The following is an 11,936-nucleotide window of genomic DNA, read 5'->3' as shown; positions in this document are numbered from 1 at the left end:
TGAAGCTTCAGCGCTTGGTCCAGGCGCCCAGGACATGGTCGCTGTCCACATGTTCAGGCTCTATGAGAAGTATAGCAGGCATGGAACCCTGCCTGGAGAGGGCAACACAGTCCGCAGCTTTCGGGCCCGGCTGGGTAAGTAGAGGATGGCTCCCTCCTCCTCATTCTTTTTGGATCTTTCCCTTACAACCTCCACCTCCCCTTGTCCGTCCACTTATTGACTCCTTCATTCTGTCTTTGATTCAGTCTTCATCCAGTGACACAGAGGTCCTGTTTTTGGGGTGAACCCAAGCCTGTGAGGGCAGCACCCACTTTGCACCGCCCAGGATGGAGATGCCATTAGGCTGGGGGGTGAAGGTAGCATCCACATCATAGGCTCTTGAGGGGTAAGAGGGCACTTCTGCTAGGCAGAAGGCAGCACCAGTACAAGTGCCTACCACTGGACCCAAGTGAAGGGACACGGGCATGAAGTGTTCAGAATATGGGAATTGGAGAAAGAGCCCAGAAGTTCTGAGTAGTGGAGGCGGCTCTCCTTTCTTGTCCTGGGCACTGATAAGAGACTTTCTTCTCCACACCTGAACAGAGGCCATGTCCAGAGGCTCTGGGGCCTCACAGCTGGAATCTAAGAGCACATCCTGAGACAAACCTCCGCAACCCTGTGCTTGGTACTGAGCTGCCCTCATAGGCTCTGGACAACTGCGGGGGTGATGTGAAGACCCTGTTGTTACAGTGACCACTCATAGTTATAGAATGCCAATCTAAAAAAAATGTGGGTGGGGGTTACCTGTGGTGCTTGTAGGGTGGGAAGTCATTCGTTAGGAGAAAGGCACTTAGTCTACAGGGTTCCCCCTGGGTGCAGGGAAGCAAACCAAAAGACTGAGTCCAAGTCTGAGACAGACAACTTGGGTCACATAGCTCACCTGCTTCCCACTGGCTGTGCAACATGTGGGAAATTTGACCTTACAAAACTAAACTGGGGAGTACCTGCAACAGAGAGCCTCCAGCTCCCTATTCCCCATTGAGTCACCTCCCGCTGCCAATGTCCCAGGGGCTCCAGGCTGACTGATTCTTCTTTCATCCTTCCTTTATTCAGGATTTGAGATTTATTATGGAGTCCTTGTGTAGCGCTGTGGGTTTAATGCACTGGGCTGCAAAGTCAGTTTGAACCACAAGGCTGGCGGTTCAAGCTCACCAGCCACTCCTGAGAAACCCTACACAGGATTGCTATGGGTTAGAATCGACTCGATTGCACTTAACAACCACATGATTAAAAGAAGCATTTCAGAATCTTGGGGCATGAGTGTGGCCTTGAGTCAATTGCTAAAGCACTATGAACTTCAGTGTTCCCATTTATAAGATGGACAGGACATAACAGTACTCTCCTCTGTGGAGCTACAGAAAAAAATTAGTTGAGGTACTGTGTATCTGCCAGCACTGGTCATATTAGGTCTCCATGCAAAGCACTCTGCTAATAACTGTGTTCATATAGGTTTAAATGTGGCCTTGCTTCAAACATACTGCTCATTAACTCCCTCCTTCTTGGAAGCTTTGGAATTGAGGGAAGCAAGGCTGGCCAGTTCAGTAACTTAACTCAGGCAGGGTTCTGAGCACGCCACTGAGTCATCTTTCTTGTATAGCCCCAGGCATGGGGGTAGTACTAGTAACAGTACAGCCCAGGATGATGATCCCCAAAAGAACCTGGAGATGGTTCATCAAATCCAGCACTCTCATTTTACAGATTGGAAAACTGAGGCTTATGGTTGGGGATTGCGTTTCACAGTGGTAAGATCTGGCATCTTTTGTCTGTGAGGTCAAAGCTGTCCACTGCCTTTTTCTCCAACAAAAATAATCCCAGGAGGTAGGAATGGGAGGAAGAGCGGACAATTCTGAAACATCAGAATGTCTGTGATCAAGTTTGGTGCTATCTGACACATCGTTTGGAACCATTAGACATATGTGGTGTGAATCCCAGCTTTTGGACTTAGAGGCTGTGTGTGTGACACAAGTCACTGTGGCTCTCTGGGCTCCAGGTTCCCATCTATGCTGTACAGTGTTGTTGTTAGGTGCATTGTCGTCAGTTCCGATTCATAGTGACCCTATCACAACAGAATGAAACACTGCCTGGTCCTGTGCCCTCCTCACAACTGTTGTTACGTTTGAGTCCATTGTTGCTACCATTGTGTCAATCCAACTTGTTGAAGAGCTTCCTCTTTTTTTCTGACCCTCCCCTTTACCAAGCATAATGTCCTTCCTGACATGTTCAATTTGCACGAGAAAACGTCTTGCCATCCTCGTGTCTAAGGAGTATTCTGGATATCCTTCTTCCAAGACAGATTTGTTTTTTATTCAGACAGTCCATGGTACTTTCAGTATTTTACCAATACCATAATTCAAATGTATCGATTCTTCTTTGGTCTTCCTTATTTCTTGTACAACTTTCAAATGCATATGAGAGGGTTAGAATGTTCTCTGGATTTAGTCAGTCACACCTTAGTCCTCAAACCGAATCATTGCTCTTGAATACTTTATAAAGGTCTTGTGCAGCAGATTTGCCTAATACAATACATCATTTGATTTCTTGACTGCTGTATCCTTGAGTGTTGATTGTGCAACCAAGCAAAATGAAATCTTTGACAACTTGAATCTTTTCTCCATTTATCATGATGTTGTTTATTGTTTTCTTTATACTGAGGTGCAATCTGTATTGAAGATTATAGTCTTTGAGCTTCATCAATAAGTATTTCAAGTCCCCTTTGCTTCTAGCAAGCAAAGTTGTACCATTTGTATATTGCAGGTATACTGTTGTTGTTGTTGTTGTTGTTGTTGTTGTTAAGTACTGCCGAGTCAATTCCGACCCATAGTGAACCTGTCGAGGGTTTTCAAGGAGCAGCTGGTGAATTTGAACCACAGGCATATTGAGTCTTCCTTTAATCTGATGCCACATTTTTCTTCATATACTCTGGCTTCTCATAATTTTCTGAGTGTGTGGTTGTTGTTGTTGTTAAGGAGTGACCAGACTGGATAATTAAGAAGTGGGTTTGACCGCCAACCTTGTGGGTTAGCAATCCAGTGCTTATCCTACAGCACTACACCAGGACTTTTTGCTGAGCATAAAGATTGAGTAAGTATAGTAAACATATAGATTGAAAAAGTATGGTTTAAAATCATTTAGTGCCCCCGTGTTCTATTCCAATAACTGCCTTTTGGTTTATATACAGGTTCCTCATGAGTACAATCAAGTGGTCTGGAATTCCCATTCTTCATAAAGTTATCCATAATTTTTATGATTCACACAGATGAATATCTTTGCATAGTACATAAAGCACAGTGAACATCTATCTGGTATTCTCTGCTTTCATCCAAGATCCATCTAATGTCAGCAGTGATATCCCTCATTCCATGTCCTCTTCTGTACCCAGCTTGAATTTTTGGGAGCTCCCTTGTCAATGTATTCCTGCAACCGTTTTTGAATTATGTAATATTAATGATATTGTTCCATGATTTACCCATCCCATTGGGTTACCTTTTTTTGAAATGGGCACTGATATGGATCTCTTCTAATTGATTGGCCAGGTAGTTGTATTCCAAATTTCTTTCAACATAGATGTTGAAAGATTGCTATTTGTATTCCATCAATTCCTGGAGCTTGTTTTTACCAATGCCTTTAGTTCAACTTGGACTTCCTCTATCAACACCTTCATTTCTTGATGATATGCTACCTTTGAAATGGTTGAACATCAACCATGATCAAATCTTTTTGGTACAATGGCTTTGTGTATTCCTTCCGTCTTCTTTTGATGCTTCCTGCATAATTCAATATTTTATCCATTTGTTATTGTTGTTGTTAAGTGCCGTCGAGTTGGTTCTGAGTCATAGCAATCCTGTATAGGATTTCCAAGCAGCGACTGGTAGGTTTGAACTGCCAGCCTTATGTTTATTCTACAGTGCTGCATGGCAAATCAATGTTTGCATTTTTCTTTAGTTCTTCCAGTTTGAGAAATGCTGAATTTGGCCTCTGCACATTTCATTATAATTCTTCAGTCCAGTTGTCCTTTGAAATTTTCTGTTCAGCTCTTTTATTTCCTCAATTCTTACAGTAGCTTTAGCTTCTCTACGGTCAATAGCAAGTTTTAGAGTGTCTTCCAACATCCATTTTGGGCTTTTCTTTCTTTCCTGTTTTTTGTTTGTTTGTTTGTTTTTAATGACCTTTTCCTTTCTTCACATATGATGTTCTTGATGTCATCCTACAACTCTTCCGGTTTTCAGTCATTAGTATCCAATGCATCAATTTTTTTTCTTGAGATGGTCTCTAAATTCAGGTGAGATGGCCGCAGGGTCATATTTTGGCTCTTGTGGACTTGTTTTCATTTTCTAAAGTGTCAGCTTGAATTTGCATGAGCAATTAATGGTCTGTTCCACAGTCTGTCACTGGCCTTGTTTTGACTAATTACATTAGGCTTCTCCAGTTCAGTTGTTGTTGTTTTTAAGTGGCATTGAGTCCATTCCAATTCATAGCAACCATATAGTTTTATAGGGTATAGGGTTTCCAAGGAGTGGGTTTGAACTGAAAGCCTTGCAATTAGCAGTCTAAAGTTTTTCCTACATCACTATACCAGGACTCAGTTTGATTGTGAGGGTTAAATGAAGTAAGGTAGCTTTTACCTGGCATAGAACTGTATGGGTCCAGGCTGGCTGGTTTCTTCATCTCTCCCTTGATTTTTTTGAGCTGCTTTATATCCAAACCTCACTAGTTACCCCTCCATGAATCAAGTGCCCACGCTAGGAGAAGGCACACATCTGAGCAAGGCCCCTGCCTTCTTCTTATGGATGAGGGCTCAAATGTGGGAGACTCTAGCGCTCATCCTAGAATGTGTCTGCTGCTCAGAGTGGTAGTATCTCTCCTAAACAACAAATGCCTCAGGCCCTGCATCCCTTGGTACAATCATTTGTGTTTCTTGCCTGTCCCCAGGCGTCAGATCCCAGGATTAGAGTGCTGGCCCTGAAAGGAAGGTTGGCTGACTCCAAATCATGATTCCACTGAAAGTGTGTGATTAGGTTAAGGGACTAAACTTGCCTGTGAGTCAGTCTTTCACCTTATAAAACAGGACTAATAATACTCCTTACCTGATAGGGTTGTGTGAGATAATCATGTACTTCAAATATCCTGGTATGTGTACATGTTGATTATTATCTAGTTCTTTTATTATATTGGGTCATGTGAGCAGTTAACATGCTCAGCTGCTAACCAAAGAGTTGAAGGTTTGAGGAACTTCAGAAGAAAGGTCTGGAAATATGACAGTTCAGCCATTAAAGCCCTCTGGATCACAGCTGTACTTTCACACCCATGAGGTTGCCGTGAATCTGAGTTGATGGATGGTAATTGGTTTATTATTGTTATCACATTGTTGTTATTAGGTGCCATCGAGTCGGCACCGACTCGTAGCGACCTTATGCACAGCAGAACGAAACATTGCCTGATCCTGGGCCAGCCTCACTATCGTTGCCACGCTTGAGCCCATTGTTACTGCCACTTTGTCAATCCATCTCGCTGGGGGTCTTCCTCTTTTTCTCTGACCCTCCACCTTACCAAACATGATATCCTTCTCCAGCAACTGGTCCCTCCTGACAATATTTCCGAAGCATGACAGACGAAGTTTGGTCATCCTGACCTCCAAGGAGCACTCTGGCTGCTGTCCATTTTATCCCTCCCTCCCATGCTTCCTGAAGCACTTCCTTATTATGTAGGTATCAGTGGAGTAGGCTTTGGAGTGATCTTATAGGTTAAGGTTTGATCTTTTCCTGCTCCTTGAATAACCTGTGTTTAAAAACTGCCATTTAATCTATGTGATACTGGGCAAGTTACCTAACCTCTCTAAAATTCAATTTCTTCATCTCTATACTGAGAGTAATAACACACTCATCTGTCAAAATGTCAAAAGTGAAGCTCACTTCAGTTCCTGAAGTATTCGTAAGCATGCGGTTAGGTAGCAAGTACCATAAGGTCAGAGGAGACAAAGATGGATAGATCATCGACACTGCCTCAGGGACGTTCACAAACTGGTAGGGAGGATAGAAGTAAAAAGAAGAATGTCTGTGAGAAAGATGTTTAGGGGGAGTGGTGATGGGATGTGGGGGTTCTGGATCCTAGAGGAACAACGCCAGCCCAGCAGGGGAGGTGCCTGTGTGGTCTTCACAGGAGGGGAAGTCTGAGACAGGCTTTGAGGGTGAAGTAGGGTTTAGCCAGATGTGGAAGTGAAACCATTCACTGCACTGTGTTCCAGAACCATGAAAAGTCTGGTTTTAATGATGAACTAATGTGAGGAGTCTTGGTGTGGTGCTGTGGGTTAATGTGTCAGACTGCAAAGTCATTTGAACTGCAAGTTTGGTGGTTCAAGCTCACCAGCTGCTCCTTGGAGACTCTATACAGGGTTGCTATGGGTCTGAACCAACTCAGTGTCACTTAACAACAACGATGTGAGGAGCTTTGGTGGCAGAGCTCTAGTGGCAGAACTCCTCCTCATTGGCTGCTCCACCTCGTTGGCTGCTCACCACAGGGTCAGCAGTTCAAATGTACTAGCTGCTCCACGGGAGACAGATGAGGCTTTCTGCTCCCTGTAAAGATTTACAGCTTCAGAAAAGTTGCTAGGAGTTGAAACAGACTCTGAAGTACATAATGTGAGGAGAGGGGGCAAGAGGTGAAGTTGAACCTGTAGGTGGTAACCAGGGGATAAAGATCTTTGAGTATTAGGCAACGGAATGGTAAATGTACATCCAAGACAGAGACAGAAAGAGAGGTACATAATAGAAAATGTTTATAAAAGAAATGCATGACTACTGGGAAACCCCAGTAAAGAAAGTAAGTCATGCCTAATTATACACCTAAACATAAAGCAGTTGCCGTCGAGTCAGTTCTGATCAATGGCAGCTACATGTGTGTCAGAATGGAAGTGTGCTCCATAAGGTTTCAGTGACTGAATCTTTAGAAGCAGGTAGCCTGACCTATCTTCAGTAGTGCTTCCAGGAATCCACAGATTGGGAAAAGTTTTTTGTTTTCTTTGTGTGTGTATTTCCGAAATGATGTACCAGACAGGGGACTAATCTCTAAAATGTTTAGAAAACTTCAGCACCTGACAAATAAAAGACAAATAATCCAATTTAAAAAATGAGTAGAGGATATGAACAGGCACTTCACCATTCAGGCAGACAACAAACACATGAAGAAATATTCACAATCATTAGCCAGTAGAAAAATAAATCATCTCACCCAGCATTACTAGCAAGGTTCAAAAAAACAAAACAAGTGCTGGTGAATGTGTGGAGAGGCTGGAACCCTCTTTCATTGCTGGTGGGACTATAAAACGATGCATTCCTGTGGAAAATGGCATGGAACTTAATGGAAATAGGATCACCATATAACCCAGTAATCCATCTATTTGGTATATCTCCTAGAGAAATAAGAGCCACAATACGAATCTGCGTAATACCATGTTCATCTCAGCACTATTCATGATAGCAAAAAGATGGAAATGTCTATCAATGGAAGCATGAGTAAACAAACTTTGGTACACAGATACAATGGAATGTTATCCGATGTTAAAGAATAACAGTGGATCTGTGAAACCCTCGTAACATGAATAAAACTGGAGGACATTATGTTGAATAAAGTTAGTCAATTAACAAAAGGACAAAAATTGCATGAGACCATAGTTGTTAAAAGTCAAGAAAATGTTTTCACACTGAAGGAAACATTTTTTGATAGTTAACAGGGGTAGGAGTGAATGGGGGGGAGGGTTGCAGTTCACTGGTTTGAAGATTAACTTGGGTGAAAAGGAAAGTAAATATAGTAGAGGGAGGTTAGAATGTTGGAGACGAGGAATGACAGGAAGAGGAGAGCGTGTTAAAGGGCCCAGCATAGAGTAGGAGATCTGTAGCTATTAAACAGTGTTATTCCTATTTTAAAGATGAGAAAACCAGGGCTCAAAGGGACTAACTGACTAGAGATCCTGCTGCTCAGTGATTCCATTTGGGTTTGTATCATCAGCTCTATTTTTCTTAAAAAATGAGGCTTTCTGGCCCTCTTCAATGACATGGTTACTGAGCCCCAGGACAGCTGGGCTGGGGAACCTCCTTGTTAACTGAAATTGGTAGGTATAAAAATGATCCCACTCTTTTCATGTTCCTTCAATGCAGAGGCTGGCTAGGCAGGATTTATTCCAAGAATTCAGTCATTTAACATTTATGACTGCAAACTAGCTGTCAATACTAAAATCTAGTGGTCAAAAGGTGAAAAAAACTGCCAGAGCCCCTGTCTACTTTGAATGTGTGTTCTAACCTGAAGACAATAAACAACCAAATGTATATCTGGGTATTGGGACATGCTATGAAAACAAATGAGACTAGAGAGGTTGATAGGATGTTGGGTTTGCTCTTCTTAAACCCTGGAGGCAAGATTGCCCTTCCTATTGTTGGGGATGCTATTTGGACCCTCTGGGTGCCCCTGCAGGGAGCAGACATACCTAGAAAAACATGATGCAGGCTGAAGGAATGCTATGTCAAAGGCCTGAGATGAAAAGCCAAGGTTGGAAAGGCCAGTGTGACTAGGGGGCGACGGAGTGATGCAGGTTAGGTCAGGTTGGTCCTTGGTGAGCAGTACAGAGCCACTGGAGGACTTGGAGTGATGTGGCCTATGATGGAGGCCCCAACATAGCAGGCAGCCAGGAACCGTGCAGGTGGGTGTCTTTGAATTATCTGTCTACTCATTAGGCTCATGCCTGCCACCTCTGACCACCTTTGCTGCTCTAGGCACAAAGTAGGAGTTTCACAAGTGTTTATTGGAAGGAGGAAGGTAATGGAAAAGGAGCACAGGTAGAAGGGAGGAAGGAGAGAGAACAGGGAATGAGAGACAGGAGGAGAGAACAAGAAAGAAGAGGAGGTGGGGGACAAAGAGAAGAGAAGCAATGAAGGTTGGATCTTTCTCCCTGACAAAGAGCCATGGGTGCCAGCAGTGGAGATTTCTGTAGGGACCTCTCTTTGTGGCCTGGGATCACTAAGGTGGGACTTCAGGTAGGTGCCACTCCTTCTACCACAACCTGGAGACCACTGGATGGCACGCAGTCAAGAACATCCCAGGGAACATGGGCCAGCCAGTGGCTGTAATCATGCATGTGCTGGAAATGGGGTGACCCATCTGCCCCTCAGTGGTTCCCAGCCTGGAGGATCTTTCTGGAGCAGACTGCCTAGTGCCCTGTAGCCAGAGTTGTTGAAGCTAAAACAGAGGAAGGACTTGTTCCTTGAAAAGAAGATGAGCAGCAAGGCCACTAAAGCTCCTCCCAACTCAGAATCTCTGAGCTTGCTCTGTAGTTCCTGTCCTAAAAGTAAGGTAAAAGTTTCAGTCTTCCACAGACACCACTGCCTGAAAGCAAGCCTCAGCAGCCCTCTTCCAGGCAGTACACCTCTGTGTGTGCATGTGTCTGCAGCGCTGCTCATTGCCCCCCAGGGTGGGCCACCACCTTCACTTTCCTCAGACCACACCACCTTGAGCCAAAATTGCTGTCACTGCCATCTTGGTCACAGTTTTCCTTTCTATTCCCTCCTGCACCTCACTGGAAGAGAAACAGAGTGCTCTTCTGAGGGAGCTCCTCCCCACACCCCTGAGTGCTCTGCTTTTCTTCTAGCATCCTCCAGCTGTAGGAAGGGCAGGCCAGAGTTGCTCATAATTCCCTGCTCTTTGGAAAGATTGGAAAAGTCAATCCTAGGGCATCTTACCTTTAGCAAGGAATCTGCTAACAGAATGATTTGTAAGTTAACGCATGAACTGTACAAAAGAATGCATGGCCACCATTCTAGCTCAGGTGTTTGGATTTTAGTTTCCTGACTCAGGTGTTTGGATTTGGGAGAGGACACCCACTTAGTGTAGGAAGAGCCTACCCTGCTAGCTTCAGTCCTTTAGTTGAAAGTGGCAGAGAAACACATTTGGGGGCACTTCTTTTGTGACTGGCACAATAATGAGACTATTTATTTAGTCCTTCATCAAAACAATCATGTGAAATAGAGATATATTCTATTTCCCCTGTGAAAATATTCTATTTCCCCTGTAAGAGAAGTGAGGTGATGTCCTACTGGGACCTGGCACTTCATTTCCTAGGGTGTGATCTAGCCTGGGAAGTGGGTACTGCTTTGTTATTGGACATTCATTGCAGCCATAGTGAGTAGAAACTCTGAGTGTGAAAACACACTAGAGTACAATACCATTCCCAGTGCTCCTCACACCTCCCTGAACACCACTGCCTTCGAGTAAATCTCTACTCACAGAGAGCCTAGATAGGGATTTCAAGACTAAATCTTTACAGGAGTAGGAGCCGCATCTTCCTTCTGCTGAGCCACTGGTAGGTTTGAACCACCGATTTTGCAGTTAACAATCCAATACCTCACCCACAGCACCACCAGGACTCCTTTGAATCTGCTGCAGTGCTGGTGAAAATACCAGACCCTCTGAAGCAGCAGCTTTAGAAGAAAGGGCCTTGGGAGACCATGTTTAACAAGTGATCCAGTGAGGTGTGGAAGATACTCGACTAGAGACCATCACACCTAAGGAAACAGTATTAAGAACATGCATCTGGTTAAACATGCATCCGGCAATGCCCTTTCTTAGGTGTAGGGCCCATCAAGGTGGGCATCTCCCCCTCCGGGACTATGTGACTATCTTTAGAGTCTCTTCAGCAGACTCTCCGCAGTTGCACTTTTCTCTTCCTTTCGTTGTTTCTTTCTCTTTCTCATAATCCCTTAAGCACATGTGAAATTCACAACTGAATTATACCTCCTTATCAATAGAAACAGCCTTAAACTATGTTGTTTTTTAAAAAAGAGAAAGGAAGACGCATGCCAGCTAATGCTAGTGTTAAGCCATTGCCCTGATCAAGGCGCTCAGTGACAACCCCCCCAACACACACACACACCATGACTTGGGAGCTCTGTACCTCTTCCAGCTTTACTCAGCAGACAGGGAAAAGCCGACAGCAGGAAGTCCTGTTCTGCTCATTTTCCTCATCCTCACAGGGCAGGCACCAGGGAAGCCCCCTCCCACCTCTGTCCACCATAGAGAGGACTAAGGCATTTCAGAGCCCCCATGCTTTCAAGGTTATGGTCAGCATCCTGGGACTTCAGACATTTGCTAAACCCTGGGTCCCCAGGGTGCACTTGTTCCAACCAGGTAAGAAAGAAGTGGTGGTCAGCAACTCAGGGAAATGGGTGGGAGCATTTCTGCACTGCAGATGAGATAATTGAGGGATCAACTACTTCTGAATATTTACCCACTGAAAACCTTATGAATAGCAGAGAAACACTGTCAGATATAGTGCCAGAAAATGAGCTCCTCAGGTTGGAAGGCACTCAAAATGAGACTGGGGAAGAGCTGCCTCCTCAAAGTAGAGTTGACCATGATGACGCAAATGGAGTAAAGCCCATGGGAGAAAAGCCTGCGGGACCTTCATTTGCTGATGCGGTACAACTTAAAATGAAGAGAAGCAGCTGTAAACAACCATTGAATATAAGAACATGGAATGTACAAAGTATGGATCTGGGAAAATTGGAGGTTGTCAAAAATTAAATGGAACACATAAACATCGATATCTTAGGCATTAGTGGGCCGAAATGGACTGCTGTTGGCCATTTTGAATCTGATGACCACGTGGTTTACTATGCCAGAGATGACAAATTGAAGAGGAATGGTGTTAGCATTCATTATCAAAAAGAACATATCCAGATTAGTCATGAGCTACAACGCTGCCTTTGATAGGATAATATCCCTGTGCCTACAGGGAAGCCCAGTTAATACCACTGTTATTCAAATTTATGCACCAACCACTAAAGCCAGTGAGGATGAAATAGAAGAATCCTACCAACTTCTTCAATCTGAAATTGATCAAACATGCAATCAAG

At 44.0% G+C, this 11,936-nt stretch overlaps 1 protein-coding gene across 1 annotated transcript in view; it reads left to right on the top strand.

Annotated features, from left to right (window-relative positions):
* Positions 1–11,936, top strand: part of GDF10 (growth differentiation factor 10) — a 56,686-nt gene that overhangs the window by 2,151 nt on the left and 42,599 nt on the right. Inside the window, exon 2 of the mRNA XM_006876156.1 lies at positions 6–134. Coding sequence (XP_006876218.1) covers positions 6–134 — 129 coding nt within the window. The remainder of the gene's footprint in view (positions 1–5; positions 135–11,936) is intronic.

This window comes from Chrysochloris asiatica, unplaced genomic scaffold, assembly GCF_000296735.1.
Source record: "Chrysochloris asiatica unplaced genomic scaffold, ChrAsi1.0 scaffold00357, whole genome shotgun sequence".
In the NCBI taxonomy this organism is placed as follows: Eukaryota; Metazoa; Chordata; class Mammalia; order Afrosoricida; family Chrysochloridae; genus Chrysochloris; species Chrysochloris asiatica.
This window is presented reverse-complemented; position numbering and strand designations above follow the sequence as displayed.